This window comes from Chaetodon auriga, chromosome 6 (assembly GCF_051107435.1).
Source record: "Chaetodon auriga isolate fChaAug3 chromosome 6, fChaAug3.hap1, whole genome shotgun sequence".
In the NCBI taxonomy this organism is placed as follows: Eukaryota; Metazoa; Chordata; class Actinopteri; order Chaetodontiformes; family Chaetodontidae; genus Chaetodon; species Chaetodon auriga.
Window position 1 is genome coordinate 7,491,492 of NC_135079.1, and position 19,131 is coordinate 7,510,622.

General features: G+C 40.3%; 1 protein-coding gene across 2 annotated transcripts in view; it reads right to left on the reverse strand.

The window, feature by feature from the left end:
* shisal1b (shisa like 1b) overlaps positions 1 to 19,131 on the reverse strand; it is a 38,719-nt gene that overhangs the window by 16,087 nt on the left and 3,501 nt on the right. For both annotated transcript variants that reach the window (XM_076732768.1, XM_076732767.1), the window contains exon 2: positions 3,720 to 3,929. In XM_076732768.1, the coding sequence (XP_076588883.1) occupies positions 3,720 to 3,786 (67 nt within the window). In that variant the 5' untranslated portion in view covers positions 3,787 to 3,929. The remainder of the gene's footprint in view (positions 1 to 3,719; positions 3,930 to 19,131) is intronic.

Here is a 19,131-nt window from a genome sequence, read left to right on the forward strand (position 1 = left end):
CAGCCTCAGGAGAAGATAAATCTGTGCATCGCTGCTGCCACAAGGGGAAACATTATTGTTTTTGTTATAGAATCTGAATCAAATCAGTAAACTTTTGCTTGAAAAGGATATCACAGGAATCTACTTTGTCAGGAGCTGAGACACCACCTGATAATAACAAATTACCACTCTGTCAGAGAAGTGAACCTGATATAACGAGTGTCAGATTACAGGGCAGCTGATACTTAATGCACATCGCAATGAACCAGGACGTATCCACTCGTTCACCTCCTTCATAACTTATCAGTATCAGCCTTTTAGCATCCTTTCACTTTCAATTACTCATAAAAGACTAAGAATTAGTGGTCCAGTTTTCCCGGAGTCAGACCTTATAAGTTGCTTAGAAATAAGAACAATCTAAAATAAGAACTTAATGAGACTAACACATCAACATCCATCCCATAAATATTGGCAGCCAGAATTGTGACCAATATATGTATGTAGACATTTAGCATTTTAAAAATAACCTAGTCTGCTCTCTGTGATGGGCAGTGTGTGTAATGCTGAAACTGTTTCTAAATTACCATAAATGCATCTTTGGCCTTTCTTTACTGAAATTGACCTTTCTCTAAATTGCCCTCCTTACTTACTGCTACTTGCCTGTCAAGCTTTCCTTTCTCACCCTGCATGTGTGGCTATCTGATATAAGCTAATGCTAATGCTTAAACTCCAGATTTCATTTCCATGTGACACATTATGAAACGAGAACGTCGTAAACTGGCCTTAAATATGTACTTGATGGATATGTACTTGATGGATGGAAGCTGTTCATACATGTAAAGTATACAAGGGAGCAGCATTGTTTGTGTATTTCAGTGTAGAGACACTTGCCCCACAGCATGGTATTGAGAATAAGAAATAATAAAATGTAGGCTTAGTAAAATGTTGCTGTGAGTAGATTTAGGCTATGTTTTATTGTTTGTGTTTTCAAACTGTGTGCTTCACACTTTACCAGAGAGAAGGCTCTGAGGATGTGAGGAATAAGCCATGAATTTGGCAAATGTAGTGGCATCTAACGCAAGTTTGGCTGGAGTTGCTGGAGTGTGAACATCCCCAAAACAAACAGAGCAGGACTGAGCTGCTATCATTACTATAAATTCTGATATAGTTGCATCTCGGCTCTCAGATTGTTTGTCGCGAACTGGTATTTTTCCAATGTAACCCCACAAAATAATGTAGAGAGCTAAAAACCTGCCCAATCAGGTAATGATATCAGCCATGTGCGTCATTTGCTGATTCTGTAATAAATGAACCCCTGTGATTTCCTTCTTTGCTTGATCACTCTCCGTCTAAGCATATATTATGCCACTTCATGTGAAGTGTGACCAGATTCATCTTATTGTAACGGAGATGTCTTTGTCTTGTGCGTGTCCTTTCATCAGTGGAGCCTGAAAATCTGGCACTGTTGCCAGTAGAAGTGTTGCTGTGGTTTAGTTCAAGGTCCACTTATGTTGCGGGGTGATAGAAGTCTTTCAGTAATCTCAGGCAGGGACAGATCAGCATTTGAAAGGAGAGAGCTCTTTCAGGTTATAATGAGCTTGGTGTGGACAGCCATCTTCCTTTGGACAACCCTAATTCTAGCAGAAGAGGGAATAAAATGAAGCGGTACTGAAGGACAGTAGGATTAGAAGTCAAGAGTGGTTTCTGCAGCAAGAGAAAACTCTTCATTTGACCTTTGCATTGACTGCAGAATTTGGCGAATCAGTGAAACCGTTCTGCAGTCAACTTGTGTTATTTATAACCCGTAAATCCATGTACTCAAAGGGTCAACAGTTGTAGGTACATGAACTGGCAATAAGGAAACACGCGCCCTCACCATCGGAAGAGGACCATAAAGTCCTGTAACGATGCGAGACTTAAAGGTTTGGAAAAAGAAGCGTTCTGGCTTCTCAAATGAACAACAGCTGCTTCTGGAAACCATACAGTTGTAAACAAGCCCACCTGCTTAATTGCATTAACACCTCTTGAAATTTAGGATACAGTTAACAGCTTGGCTCTTGCATTGCAGTATGTTTACAACCTGCGGTCTGAAAACTGCTGTGGCTCTCTCCCAGTCCCCCAACAACGAGCAACATCTGAACATCAGTCAGTGCTCACACATATTGTTTATTTATAGCTACAGTCACACTCCCAGTTTGTTGTCTTTGGACAAAACGTTGATGTTGTAATAATTGTATTTCATTCAGTGATATTGACTCAAGTGACTCATTCTTTTGGAGTTAACATAAGCTGTAAAATGCATTTCAAATTCCCTTTTCTTAAGATATGTATGCTGGACACTTTTGGTTTCATTAATACCTGAAAAAAGAGCTAAATATGAGCAACAGTCCCAACAATGCATACCAGCAGCATCATACTGCATGCCATCAACTTGTCAGATGAACATTAACAAATTTGGCAATGAACCAATCATTTATCAAGTCAAAAATGCCAAACACTCACTGCTTTTTAGCTTTTCATGTATGAATATTTGTTATCTTTTTATATTATTATATTATTGATAACTGAATATGTTGGGGTTTTGGATTGTTGGTCAATATAACAAATTTGACAAGATCACCGCAATGTCTGGATAAGTTTATGGCAATTTTAATGGCAAATTTTCTATTTTTATACACAAAGAATTGCTATATTACTTTTAAAAAATGGCAGATTAATTATTATTAAATAGTTGCTAGATGCAGCCCTACTATCAGTATCACCGGTCTCTGACAGGGTGATTAATTTCAAACAATTTTAAGAATAAATTTAAGGTCAGTTATTGAGAATAGAATTATTTTTTATAAAAATAACTCCACTTTTTAAGCAAGCTGTCCAGTCATTTTATTGTATCAGTCAGTTGATCTGGTTTTAAAGTCGGTAGTGTTCATTGCAGTAAGAGTTCTTCTCATTATTTCAGAGAAAACTGAGTCATTCTGTCCAAAATAAATTCATGAAAAATCTGTGAAATGCCCTCAAAGAAAAGCTGCAATTACTCTGTGTGGAAAGTTTTAACTTATTCTTCCTGACTGCCAGAAATGGTGGAAATCCAGGGATTCCACCCTGTCTCTGGCATTGAGTCCTTTTTTTGTAAATGTGTTCAAATTAAAAAGTTGATACCATCTTTCATGCACACTCACTCTGCTGATTATTTTGGATTTAACTTTTGCTCTAGCTGATTTTTCCCTCCAACACTTGCCCTATTTTGTCATTTTTTTAACCAGAGTTGGCATCTTTTCCCTTGTGCATAATATATATTCCGTATCTCAGAGGTTGTGGGAGTTCTTCTCTTTGTACCCTTTGGGGTTATAATGCGCTCTCTTTGCAGTTTTACACTGCATGGCCTCATTTAGAGTGCGCCCTACGGTTCAAGGTACACTTGTTTTTGGCAATAATCCCTTGTTGTGTCTCTGATTTAACTTCTGGCCATTAGATGCCAACTTCTATCCACAAAACTGTGTCTTTTGGGGTTGTTTCCTGTATTTGCTTCATGGCACTGGTGGCTCACTCAGTAAAGAACGGACACCCTCATTTTTGAGTATCCAAAGTTTATAGAAACTGTTCCTCGCATGCCTATTATGAGCACACCCTGAAACTCTTATATGAGTGTCTGGTGGCTCCTGTAATTTAAAAAAAAAATCTGAACTTTTGAGGGCCAGGCAGGCAGACTCACTGATAAGCACACAGTCAACTTTACAGACCTGCAGTGGACAGCAGGAGGAAGATGACCGTCAGGACATTGAAGGACTGCCGGCTGGTGATAGTCATCTTCTCGTCCTCATGTGGGAGGAAGGGAGGGAGCAGGAGGGAGGGGAGATGGGGGGCTGCTCTGCTTTAGCTGAACATGGGCATCCTCTGCTTGTTGACAGCTCCTCTCACATGGCTGCTGCTGCTGCCGGGAGTCAGGACTCCTGATGGGAACGAGACATGCAGAGAGAGAAAAGATTAAGATATTTGATTTGGATTTCTGGAAGTGCCGCCCTACTGTGTGAACAGCTTGTCTGGTGGCAAGCACCCATGATGACTTCTGAAATTGGTCTTCAGGTTTACATATTGGCCTGGACATTAATATTAATTGAATCCGCACTCTAGCAAGATGGGGGCTCTGATTTGTTCTATTCTTGCAGAAATAGCAATAGAGATGACAGTTTTTCTGCTTTTGACAGGAGAAGTGTTGGTGATGTCATTTAAAAAGTCTGAAAAACATCTTATCCAAGTATTACAGACAGACACCGAACAATTACTTGGTTACATGAGAAAATACTCACAAGAATAATTGACAATAAAGATAACCATGAATAGCGCTTTAATTTCCTGGTCCATATTTTTTTATAATGCAATTAGGCATTAATTAAAGGGAAAGTGTTCTATACTCTTTTTTTAATCCAAAATTACAGACTCATAAACTTAAGTGTTAGGGTTAGTTGCAGCCCTTATTATGCACTAATTCTGCCTTTTGACTGCACTTCCCTATAGGAACACATAATGCTTTGTAATGCGTTTTATCAGCAAAATGTTAAAGAAAGAGCTCAGAACAGATAAGAAATACATTTCTTTGCTGAGTGTTTTGAACTGAAATCCATCTAATTTATCAGCTTGTCCCACTAAGAACTCAGATCTGATTGCAATAGATATTTGATTACATAACCATGCTTGTTAGTCAAGAAAAATGCTACAAGTGCACTAAAAGTATGGTGTTCTTAGAGAAAGTGTTGTTTTTACCAAATATTTAATGAATTACGCAGAACTTGCTCCTTCAGCACAGTGTACAGAGTTTTGATTGCAGAACTGCTGAAGAGCAGTTTGCTTGTAAATGATGCATCGTGGGAGTTCATGAATTCTTCTTCCACCTTAGTACCACTGCACAGTCACTATTCAAAGCTGCATCGCAGGCATCCGTCCACTGATACCAAATCAGATTAATATGGTGGTGGCCCATTCTGCTAAGCCATCATTGTCTATTCTTCAGCAAGTTGATTCCTTTAATAGTACCAGAGGAAATTATATATAAACGGTCCCTTCCCCTGAATTGGTTAAAGGTAATGTTTATGGTAATTTATTACAGAGTCTGTCAAGGAACCATTTGCGTTTGGCAGTTTTACAGAGTTGATGTGAGAAACACCTTGCAGTTGAATGTGACTTTGAAGCTCTTATCAGCCACATATGACAGAGGAAAGCAGCATGAGCTGAAAATATGCATAATAATGTTAAAGTTTAAGGGAGGTTGAAGTGGAAGACACCAAAGCTTGCTGTCTGCCCAAGTGTTATACCAAATGGGATGTTAAAATGGTTTGGAATTTTTTTTTTTTCTCCTCGAGACCATAAAATCTACACCTCCCATATTTATGACATAAATTCATTTTCTACTAAATTACCACAATCTGCCTTGGAAATGACCCCTCACAACCACCAAGGGCTTCAGCTACAAGTTTGTGCAAAGAAAGTTAAACATCCTCTTTGTAGAAGCTGCACGGAAAATATACAAAACTCAAGTCTTGAATTATTGAGAAGCCGACTGCAGCTGACAGCACGATAGAAACCACATATAAGGAGCAACAACAAGGGTGTATAGAAGGCCATCAGTGATGAAAAAGAATGCAATGGTGGATCCCATCAAGTTTAATGTTGCATCACCACCGTCTACTGTTTGTCTTTTGCTTTAACTGTCACCACTTTGTTTCACATGAACACACAATCAGCAGGTTGAGGCCAAGAGTGCAGAGAAGGACAACAGACTAAAGCCGTATACTTTCTCAGGAAAACGTTCAGACCATACGTCGTTCATCCGGTCAGAAAAGCCAAGTTGTACGTACTTTTACAGATTAGCAGCCTTTGAAGTAGAAGTGATGATGTGAGGTGATAATGTGGTCATCATAGTGAGGAGGAAATGATAAAGAGACCAGCAAAGAGCCACATCATAGAAAAAGTATCGCGTTTACAGCTTGCACGCAGGTCGCCACATTTCCCACTGTGTGTTCACCACCAGCTGTGAAGTCTGGGACCTGTTTGTTTGACGAACGTTGTTCAGAACTTGATCACGATTTTGGTTGAAATCTAATCTTTAAAAGTAAAGTTGCAACAATTAGTTGATTAATTGATCAGTGCAATTTTAATTTGTATTTTTTGTTGTTGCTTTAATGAGGGCTCCCCAGAAAGACTATCGACTACTATTCGAAAACTAATGGGAATCCATTAAAGAATGAAGAATTGATTAATTAAAAAATAAAATAAATAAATAAATCAACTCTTTCATTAATCAATTAATCATTTTTCAAGTAAAAATAGCAAACATTTTATGGTTAAAGGTTCTCAGATGTGAGAGTTCACTGTTATTTTGTTTTTGTTTTTGATCTTACGTCCAAAAGACCAAAACAATATTTTTCACAGTGTGGGCATGAATATTTTTCAGGTGTGGACTGTTGGTTACACAGTATAAGTCACCTTATAACGTCACCTTGTGCTCTAGGATATTGTGATGGCACTTTTCACTTTTTTTGATGTTTTATAGAACAAACATTTGAGAACATAACCTGTAGATTAATCCAGAATAAAAACAGTCAACAGTTGCAACCTTATTTGAAAGCGCACTGCCTTGATTGTTGCCAAAAAAACCCCCACCTAAACCCAATGTGCATAAATACATTTTAGTCTAAAAAGATTACCAATCTTCAAGGGACACACAGGCTGATCTGAACAGGCCTGAGAATAATTACTGCAGACTTTAGGATGCTTTATTATTTTTCCCAGCAGTTCATAGATCATGGTGCTCTGCCTCATGTCAAGAAACACAACGCAGACCTGAGACCTGCTGCAATACAATGTGACTTTAAACAGATTAGAACTGAACCCATTTTGAACCCTGTTCCTTTGAATTGAGAGGACCCAGAAGACATTTTCAGACTACCCGAACAACAACCCTACAAATATACTTATTCGCCTTCACTCTGGGTGAGGTGCAGCCTCTAGTTACTTATAAATATGGTATGTATCCACGAGTGTGACGCCAAGCACTACTGAAAAAAATATGTGCCTGTTTAATTGAGCCTCCGTGGATAAACAAATGTACTGGAGGAAACTAAACTTGTGTAAACACCTTAGAGAACCTGGATGCCTGTCAGTTACTGTGTTAGCTACTGTCATTCTACCTGTTCCAGCTCCTACTTGTTGCCATGTTTGGTTGCACATGACCAAACCAATATACAAAGCTGTTCCTGAGGACCACGTGGACACTGACAGAATATGTACGTGGAGCACCGCAGGCTGTTTCTGTTGAAGTCTTTCAAAGCATTTTAGATCAGACAAGCTGTTCCCTCTTCAGAAAGCAGGCAGCTACTGTCCCAGGAGGCTTGTTAGAGTGGCGTTTTATATGTTTTTTTCCATTCTTTTTACTCCTGGTGAGAGCTTCAGTGTACTGCCAGATGACAACGTGCAGTACGGTGAGGGATTCCCATCCTCTCAAACCCCCCTATAAACAGACTCCTCTTCCTCTCTACTGCTGCTGTCTTTAACAAGGGCATTATATACATGATATTGTCTTCTCAGTTTTTTCACATGGTATCACATCATTGTCACAATACTCCCTGAGCTGCACAGGCAATAAAAGGGCAAGGTTCACTTCATCACAGCGCTGGGCTTGTTTGCAAAGAAGTGAAGGGTTTGTGTAATGAGCCTGATGGTAGTGAAGCAGAACATGTACTGTAAATACACAGGCGTGCGAGCACACAGGCACACACAACATAGTATATAGTGCATAGCTCCCTGAGACTGAAAATAGAACATACCGCCCAGCTGAACAGGCATGCAACACAGATGGAGGGTCTAGCTACTTGCTGTTTATGTCTGAGATCACACTAAAATATACATAAGGACCATGACAACCCAGTGTTAGCACTCTCAGAGTAAACGTAAAGGCTGTTATGAGAGGAAGTATCTAAAAAATTAAGAGACTTCTAGGGTAGCCAAAAGCACACAGAGCTCGTTTATTTGTCTCCATGTTATTCACTGTTGTTGCCTGAGAGAAGGAGGAGATATTAAGTGACCAATTACTGCAGCAACCACTGTGAATGTAGCAGCACACTTTTCATCACAACGCAGCAGGAGACCCAAATCTGTCAGAGGTTTGATGAGGGAAAGTGCAGTGGAAGATTCTGAGCTATTTGGAGATTACACACAGTGATACCCTGGCCCTATCTCATGAACATTCAACTCTTATTTTTGTTCAAACATTAACTTCAAAGTCTGTGACACGTTAATACGCTTTCTAAAAATCATTATTTATTTATTTTGGACTGGTATGTCTTTTATCCGAGAAGCTTTCAAGTTTGTAAAGGCATGAACTCGACACTGCAAATATCTCTCTCCACAGCTTAACTTTTTAGCCTGTCGCGTTGAGTACTCACATAGCCTTTTTTCTCCCCTGGATGATAGTAGTTGGATATTTATGCATCCTCTGTGCTGTGTTCTGAGATATGTGTTTTCATCCGAACATACAAATGCACTCTCAGTTCAAGCTGGCCCTGCATCCATGTAAACGTGTGTTATAAATCATCCTAAAACACAGCATTTGGAGTGAAGTACAGTTTAGATATGAGACTTTACATGGGGAATGAGCGACTGCATCTCTTATCTGGGTCTGCTGGTGGGCTTGCATCCAAATACTGATCAGTATTCTGCTGCAACAAGCCCTGTGCCTAATTGATGCTCCCTTTGACTGCCATCATAATAAATTGGGTTTCATTCACTTTTGATGACATTAGCGCTTCACTCAGAAGCCCCTCAGCAATCCATTAGTGTATGAGCCTATGATGGGAGACTTGGAGCGATGATCTCATGATCATCACTGGCGCAGAGGACTGATATGTGTGTAGTGCAATTGTCAATGAGCAAAGAGGGCAGCCTGAGGCAGTGAAGTGGACGGCTGGTGTAGCACAGCATGAGTACTACAGGTGGAGTTGTGGATATCACAAGACCAAGTTCATGTGAAGACAGTCAGGCCACGCCTTCAGAGGGGCCACCGCCAATAGCTTTCATTGTAACATAAAAATATGGTGAACTGCTTGAAATTAAAATTCATAAATATTAACAGCTTTCCAGTCATTTTCAATGCTTTTCCTGTTCAGCACAGCTGGGTCTGAAACATGTTCCAGCTAGTACTGGGTGAAGGCAGGGTACGAACTGATGGGGATATACTAAGCTGAAACAGTGTTTTTCTCCCAATACGTTTATGATACTGATCTGCCCATACTGAGGACCAACCCAATAACAACCAATACTCGTTTCACACAGTGAAACTTCTACATACCTGGCAGGCTGCCGGTCTGTCCCAGGGATAACCCTTATGTATATAGACAAATATAAATCATGCACACATATGAAAAACTAAACCTGGACTGAGGATCGAAATTAAAAGAGACCAGAAGCTGACAGAACGAATTCTGCAAAATGTCTTAATGAATCAGGTTTTTCCTCACATCACCAGTGACCAACACCTGGCAGGGTCATGTTTGCCTACAGCTGGAACTGATAAGAACTCACCAAAGAAGTTGACTTTAGGTCAAAAGCAGTTTAACTTACTGTAAATATCACTGGAATATTATGTACTGTTGGAGCCAGTAATTATACCACTCTTGTAAAGAGTTTGCTTTATGTGGAGACCTTTACAAGGCTTCAGTGCCAGCTATAACCTCAGGCTCTGACCAGATTTAATGCTGGACTGCATGATGCAGATTTAAATTTGATTTGTTGTATTTAAACTGACAAGAAGGCAGGAAATGCTATCCCATGAATGTCACAGTCTGTTTTCTTGCCCTGAAAACTTTAACAAAAGCTCTGCAATCTGTCTGATTTTACAACAAAACCTGGTGAGTCAAGAAAAAAGGACAGGCTGATTCACAGGTCCACCTTTTCAGGTATTTTAAATGATCTAAATCGTCAAAATTAGAGATACACAAAACGTTACTCAAGGAAAGTAAAAACAAGACAAATCTCAATACATGATTCAGGTAACATACAACACAACTCCCCATAAAAAAAGTCAAGATCAAACCAGTATGTTCTCTTTTCCAGTGACGTACAGAGGAGGCACAGCACGGGCATCTTTCCATTACAGACTGATGAAGCACTGTCAGAGTAATAACTGTGTATTCATTAGTGTTGTATCACTGAGAGCTCAGACCTGCAGAACGCAACATAAATTTGACTGATGAACGGAGGTTCTGCTTTGGTTTATGTGATCAGTCACCAGAATAAATTTTCCTGAACAAATATTCTAAATAAAGACCAGAGGCAGCAACGTGTTTTGGTCTGGTGGCGCGATGTCACTCAGGAGACGTTTACATCACAGAAGATATGGGGAAGAATGTAACATTAATTCATTAATAATTAGCATCCACAATGTAGTGTACAGGAAATGAATACAGTCAGTCTATAAAAAAAAAAAACCCAAGGGAGAATAACACAGCAGGGTTGCCATAGAGCTTGTTGCGTTTCCAATATGGAAACATATTAGACCCAACTATTGTGCAGTGCAGCCGCCTTCCTGCATGGGTGGTCTGTTTCTGTTTTTGACTTAGGAATGGTTTGTTAGCCTCATGCAAGGAGAAGATGAGAGAAAGGCTATAATCAAACTTAACGTGTGCTTCAAACTCTACCTGCTGAGTGCTGTCATGTTGATGGAAACCATTCTGCTTCCTATTCACTTTGTCTCACACCCTTAATTCATCATCAGTTTGGATCACAAAGGCAGATTGGAATACAATAAAGGTAATTGTCTGTTTTATATATATTGATAGCTTCGGTAATACCCGGTTTAAATGGCAGCACAGCATCACATTGTTAAAGACTATCTACTGAAGTAAGGCTTTCAGTTGATATTACTGCAGAGGGCAATATCAGCAGCATCCATCTGGAAATGAAACACCCCAGCAGAGGCTCCAAACAGATCTGAGCGTTGCTCATTTCACCTCGTTACACTGCTCCAGCCTCATTTCAACTTGAATAAGCTACTAATATTAATGCTACGGAGGTGACAAGAAAAGAAGTCAAATACCTTTCTTTAAGTTTTAATCACACAGAGAAACAGCGGTGGGGGTGACTGTAACACATGAAAACTCGGCAGTGATTAGTATCGCCCGGTAGCGGACAGGAGAAAGTCTATTCTTGACCAAATGAGAATTTAACGGGGTAATTCTTTCTTCAGTAATTTTTGCTTGGCAGTAAATATATGCATGCAGTGAGGGAGAGGCGGCTAATGAGACAGCTACTGGAGTCTAATAAGTTGAATTCATTATACAATCAAGGTCTCGGAGTCAGTTGGGGGATGAACATTTTTAATATAATGCAGACCTACAAAGATGTGTTTCCATGTGATGCTGTGTGAATGAATCCAGCTCTCTTGATGCCACATGTGCCTTTGTGAGAGACTGGATTCTTACGGTTATTGATAAAAGCTTGATTAGACAAAAGAGAAAGAAGCTTAAGTGCTTAGCACCCACCTCTTTTGACTAGCACTGAAACTATTTTTTTGATTATTTAATAAGTTAACAGGAAATTAATCAACGGTTTACTAAGCGTAAAGATTTGCTGTTTTTCTTTGTTTAATATCATTGTAAATTTAACATTTTCAGTTGACAAAACAGTCTCCCTACAAGGCCCATTTAGTAGCTGTTCTAGAACTTGAAATGCATCACATGACTTTCCTCAGCACATTAACTTTGCCCTGCTTTGACGACATTGGAGATCAGTGTTCCCAACCTAAGGGTCGGACCCACACATGGGTTCACAAGATCATTTCCAGGGTATAGAACAAGAAACTAGAAGGGCTCTCGGAGAGCGCAGACCTCTGCCAAGGCCAATAGCCTGCCAACCCAACCACTGTTTATTTCCAAAACTACTAGACTTTCACATTTGGATGTGAGTAAGAATATAATTAGTTGCATGATATTTGTGTATTTACGTTTCCATAGCCACATCTTAGTTTGAGAAAAAAGTGTTGTTACCATTGTGGTAATGTTACAGTTGTACTGGTTCTCCCATGAAACCACCGTCCATGAGTGCTCCACAACGACTGCTTTCTGTATGAAGTTTGAACAACTACATGTGTCGACCACCCCAGAGGATTACTGGCACCTGTGAATGTGGACTATGGAGACATCGTATTTCTACAATTTGCGGTTTTCCTGAAATTTACTTCTACTCAGTGGATTTTAAGATGTGTGGCCCTGACAGGGTCAAATGTCCAGTCTCACAATGTCAACGAAAGTGAAAAATAATTAAGATTATTCTGATCTGCTACAAAATTTAACATGGTCTTTCTTGGTCAAGGTTATACCCTTCCACCAAGTTTCATAAAATCAGGCCAGCAGTGTTTCTGTAATCCTGCTGACGGACATAAAACCAAACCAGTATACAAACAAATGGAACTGAAAACATAATCTCCTTGACAGAAGTAATAAAATCTGGTACACTATTTATTTTAGTTCTCCAGACTTAACTTGTACCTTTCACATTTTTACTTGCTTTTTTGGTGACCTACTCTGTAGTTTTGCCTCTTTGGCCACATTTGAAAATAACGCGACAAGGGGTCACAATTACTTCATATGAAGGGTACACAAGCAAAAAACAAGGATGGGAACCAATGTGATAGATTTTCAGATAAGCACTTCTCTAAGCACTTCTCTCCCATGTTGATATAAATATTGAGACTCAGTTGACTCTTGACCACAAGGTCCATTTACTTTAACTGTTCTAGATGTTTCCAAATATGTTTAGCTGTTAGACCGCTGGTCAGACAGAACAAGCAATCTGAAGATGTCACTGGGCAATGGGCTTTCGTAACAGTTTTCATCAATTAATCCAAAAGGGAGCTGACAGACTAATTGATAATGAAAAAAGCTTTACTTGCAGCCCTTTTTTTGCTTCGAGTTTGCAGTCCCTGAGCAGCATCTGTGTGACTTCAGAGTTCTGCTTTGATCAAGTGGCTCAGAGGATTGGGTGTTGTTGGGTTTGACTGCTAAATGTCACAGAGATACATTAGCTCTCACAGTTAAGTCACTTTCAAGGCAACAGAAAGCCTTCCAGGAATTGTTCCACAGCAGCTCCCAACACTTGCAGCGCCATCAAGGTTTGAGCTGCCTGCAGGCTACGCAGAGGCCTCATCTGTCTACACATCAGCACTTTGGCACTCACATTCTGTCTTCTTTGGTAGCGGGACTGTGACTCATGCCGAATAACTGGACTTGTTTTGGCTTTGGGGTTTGGGAGACATATCCTGTGGACTATTTGGTGTCTGTGATGTAGACAGACATGACAGTATCTCCCAGACACAAGCCCGTATTGTTTGTTTGGATTTGCTTTAACACCCCACTCTGGGCTCAGTTGGTTTCTCTTGGAAATGTTCCCCATCATCATACGCCTGACCCTGGATTTAAAATAGATTCCACCCGCAGACAAACGGCCCAGTGGGAATTTCAAAAATGAAGAAAGAGAAAATCATGACATGGGACAGTAATGCATGACAGAACTGCAGCTGAAACACAGCAGCTTGATAATCTTTGTTGTCTCCCCTATGGCCTCCATTAATATTCTAGGTTTACACACACTACCATGGTTGTGAGGCAACATTACACCAGCTGGCTCTCAAAAATATAATATTCTGAGTGATCCAACTATTATCTCACAGTATTTAATTTGAATAAACCAGCAATAAACAAGCCTGAAATAGTAGAAATATTCATCTGAGTTACAGTTACACACTTTATCTTGCACGGTGATGTACTATAAGAATTCCTTCTCCTCATTACTCCAAAATTTTAATTTATATAAAGGCGTTTGCCCTTTTAACTTTTTCATATTGGCAACTGATTGCTTAAGACACAATGAAAAATTCTGCCACATTTTACCTGGGCAATAAAGGATGGAATGGCAGCAAGCAAACCCTCCAACAAAGGACAACTCGCCTGCAATTGTATATGAAATAAGTTCTGTAGAGGAACTCCGATCTGATCACATGTAAAACATTAAAAAAAACTGTACCTGTAAGATGTAACCTTTCACATGTGTCATTGGAAGCCCTGTTCCTTCACAAGTATTGTGTTACCAGCACTGCCTGAAAACATCACTAGACATAAAGTTGAGGGGAAAAAATCCTACTCCGCGCTGACTTTTACGAGCGTGTCAGATCCAAAAGTAGCACACTGAACGCAGAGAAGGGTGTGAGTTTACCCTCAGATAACCCTCCTGAACAACACCCTGTTTTAAGATGTTTAACACTTCGGACCAGACCCCTTGCAACTTAGCCTAGAAATAGCCATGACAGATACACCGCAGAGACCTGGAGAGCGCTTGTACACCTTGAGGTCTCAGAGGTCACAGAGGGCAGCGGTCACAAGACAGGCTCACACTGTACTGCCAAGAATACCTCAGATGAGAACGGATAATGCTCCACACTGCTCCACATCCAAATGCTAATGGTGTTTTGGCAGCCAGTTTATACGGCCTGTTAGAAAAACCTTAAAATGCAAGGAACCGTTTGTGGGCCGTTCCAGCAATCATTATTGGAAGTGTTGGTTGACTGGCCATCGGAGTGGGATTGCACCTCATTAATGAGGCTGTCCTGCTTTTGACCCACAGAGAGTGAAGTCACCTCAGCTTGCATAAGTTTGGCGGATCGTCTGTGAATAATAACTTCCTATTATGTCCTTAAATGCTCCCTGAATGCCAGTGAGTTCAACTCTAAGCTCTAATATTATAACTTTGTGCTAAATGCTCTGAAGTCTCTACTAAGAAAAATTCTATTGAGCTTTTCTTTCTGTGACTGTGGAATGAACAATAGCAGAGTTACCTGCTGTTATTCACTGATAATATGTGGATGTGATTATCGCGTCTATTTAAATTATTAGCCATTATCGAATGGAGGGATTATAGTGAGCCATTATATTACACGGTGAATCAAAAATGACAGCTTTTTGAGCCCTTAATGACCCTCAGATGGTAGTGAATCTTCATATAACTCATTATTTCTCTCAGCATAGTGAGCACATATATGTTTGGTGCTGCAGTATAGACAAATGTTCTCTCTCACACACACACACACACAAACACAGCAGTGGAGTTTACGTATCCTGTGGTGTGGATTTTCTGATGCCGTATCTCATTTAGGAAACAAAAGCTCCAATCTCCCACAGACACACGCAGCTTTTATCCACATTTATGCAGCCACAAACATGGTGTATTCTGTGTTAATGGTGAGGTCCATCACCAGTGAAAAGATGGTTTTGAGTGAGGAAAACACACACCAGAGATTTGCTTGTGACTACTTCTGTACTGTGCCGAATCTGTACTTATGCCATTAGACCCTTTCAGAGGAGGATGTATTGTTGAAGCTTTTACAGGAAAAACAAGAACTGATGAGCAGACACAGGTTTTAAAGCAGTAAAAGGCTGTCAAGACAAAATGTGAATATGCCTAAAAGTGTCTACTGACCTGTTCTTTGAGCTTTCAACAGTATCTCACAGTTGGAGTTGTCAAATATGAGCTTCCACTCTTAAAGCAGGCATTAAAGATATTTTTTTAATAACAATGTCGATCATATTACATTATCATCCAAATCTGCTGCTCTCCTTGGATTTACAGAGCTTCATAATGGCTTTCAGCTCATCATTTAGCTGTCAGGCCTGCAGCTTTACTGTTTTGATTCACTCTCACCACTATAACATAGTTGCCTCGCTGCAGCAGGCAGCTGTTTTCATTGAAAATGCTGCAAAAACCCACTGAACACTACCTGCTCAGCACCACACGGCAGACAGACACAATAAGTAACAATATGGTGAACACAGCGGAGCTTTTAGCTGCTAAAGATCTAGATATGTCAGGAGTTCAGGGGTAGACCAGTAACTTGCTGTGAATACTTTGCTGTTAGGTTATTTTCATGTATATGTTGTTCCTGAAGATCAAGACTGCTTCCATGCTCAGAAAGCATTTTTTGTTAATGTTCCATCCGGGAAAACTGCCAATCACACAAATCTGATGACATGATGTCTGAGTTTGACATGAAGTAAGGAAATCAAGTTATTACAAGAATAAAGGAAGCATCTTAAATGCTAATCCAGTGGTTGCGTGTCCAGCTGTGCCTTCCGTCCTCTCACCTGCCACATCTTGTTGACCCTGTAGATGCATTTAAGCCGTTACCTCGACATGCTTCTTTTATCTGGTGATAAAAGCTTTTTGCGCTACGTTTCCAGGCTGAGCTAAAGTGACAGAGGCTCTGCTGCACCTCCGGCTCTGTAATCAACAGCCAGAGTCCGACATCGACATTTAACCCTTCATCCACTCCTCTGCGGTCTCTCACATCTGCTCGCTCCCTCCCTGTAACACCTCAGTTAGGGAGTTCAGTCAGATGTACAGCTTTATATGGAAGTTGTTGGGAGCAGAACGTTTGGAAGTGTATAGATTTTGTTGTGATTTTACTAAAAACACTAGATTGACATTACATACACGAAATATTTTCTTCCCACTACTACTGTATGTCCCAACATACAGTACTATGCTATATACATATCATACTTGTGAGATGAAGCACCTATGCCTTCTGGTAAAACTCTCTAAGTGAGGAGTTACACCACAGATTAAATCTAAATCTGTGTGTTCGTGCATGCAAAATAGCTCTAAATAAAAGTGAATAAGTAAATAAAAACGTAAAGTATGTGAACAAAAGTACAGTATATTGTCACTATGAGCAGCAGACCGTATTACTTGTTATAGTCATGTGATTTTTATGAAGGTGAAACTACCGTAATGTACATTAAACATAGCTTATTAGTTAAATTTTCCTCTGAGACAACAAAGCTTTACATTTGTACTCTGTTTGACGGACAAATGAGCATGATAATGATAATTACAAGTATCCACTCATTACAAGTCACACATAACACTGATCTATGGGGTGATGTAGTGGAACAAGTTAAGTGGAGGTTAACAGAAGTCGAAGAGGAGGCCGCGTGAATAGCTGCTCTGGTCACAGGTCAGACTCTGGTACACCGAATAATGAGAACTGAGTGTTGTCAATGAGAAAGAGCGGGGTCATGCATGAAGATCTAAATGTCAATAAGTCAATAATATGTTTATTTTCTGAGTGTTTTCTCTTTTTCAAAATCACCCTCGAGATGAGACCCCTGACCTTCGTCCCTCAATTAAGGTTTTTGAGAACATTCGTGGAACTGATTATATCGAAAGGGAACAGTATACAGATATGAAGCTTAATATTCACGCATGGGAATGAACAATAAGCATAAATACTAATTTGCATAATGGGTCCACTCCAGTACATATTTGCCCAACCTCTGATTTCCCTTAAGCATTAAGCATTTTTCCCTCTTGTGAATAATCAGTCATGCATGATTTAACTGTTTCAGCTGGGTCAATACTACAAGAGCCTCAGAGGAGTCCCAATCAATGCAATTTTTCTTGCTGTTTGTGTTGACCAGACACGCACACGCACACGCACACGCACACGCACACGCACACGCACACACACACAAAGCAAAGGTTGCATTAATATTCCAAACAGCCACTGGGTGAACCTGTGCTTGAATTTAAACAGTTTGTTTGTCATTTAATTATTCCTTTAGCCTCAAATTTCAAACAAAGGAGGAAATGCCTTCTTGATGCCAATAAACCCCCCCCCCCCCCAAAAAAAAAACAAAAAAAAAAAAACGCAACACAATGTACATACACACACTGAGGAGGAGGGTGAACATGAATGCACCTTGAAAAACTGACATTTAGATGTAATGAAATGTTTAATGGGCTGCTTCATCAGCTGCAAAAGCAGAGAGCATACAGTGTCGGTTTGTTTGTGTTTTGGCTTGTGTGGCTGTTACAGTACGCCCGAAGGGGTCAGGATGCATAGAGTTACCATGTGGAGCAGGCGACTCTTATTAGCATTGACAGTATAATGGGACAAAGTGCTAGCTGCCTTTCTGCCTCTGGCGTCTAATGGTTACATCATTGAAGTACATGGGGGCCACTTGGAGGGAGAGCAAGCGCTTACAGCTGATGAATAGTGACTGTGTGTGTGTGTGTGAGTGCGTGTGTGTGTGTGTGAGTGTGAGATTCACTCTGCTAGGTTATCATCTGTTCGGTGGAAATCTGATATGGAGGGGAAGCCAGCATCAAAGGCAACCCGTCAACGCTTCGTCAAGGAACCTGCTTCTATCAGCCTCTCTCTCTTTCTCTCTTCCTCGCACACGCACACACACACACACACACACACACACACACATAAATATGGACATGCATACACACACATGCAGACACATATTGTCAACCATATAGCTGTAAACACGTGCATACTGTACACACTCTTTCTATCTTTCTAATTCTGTGATGAATGCTAATTAACACACATACATAAAAACACACACACACAGAGCCAAGCCCAGGGCAGGGGAACTCAGTGTGAACCCTCAGGGGAGAGATGTCATGATGACAGACCGACCAAATGAAAATGGATTCAGAGTTTTCTGCACTGCAGATTGGAAAACAAGACATTTCTGCGCACACTGAGTGACTACATGCTGCTGTTTATTTGGGTTTGGAGAATGTAATTATTTGGCTGCCATTGCTGCTGCTGGTGTTCTTAATCAGTTGGTAACTCTTCAGTGTGTTTTTTTTGTGCAGTATAAATGTGGGATGAGCACTCACAAAGTCAGATAAAAGCCTCGGTCCTGTTCAGATGTGCAAACAGAGGTATCTCTGTGCCTTACTTTTAGCTTTTCAGCTGATTTCTGAACAGCGATGCAGCTGAAGGATAATACTCCAAAGAGTGTGCAAAACTACAATGAACGTCAGACGAAATGTTTCAGTGTCTTAAGGGGCTTTCACACTAGCAGCTTATTCTGAATTTTGGAGCATAAAGATTTTTGCGGTTTATGAACTCAGGTCCAAACCAACCATTTTTGACTTTATTTGATAGTGGCAGATGAAGAGGCAGAGAGAAACCTGTGACATGCCACAAAGGTCACCGGCTGCAATCGAACCGGCAACATGGTCGCACCATGTGGCCATGTGCTGCTACCATTCAGCTACCAAGGTGCAACACATTCTTAGATTAATTAA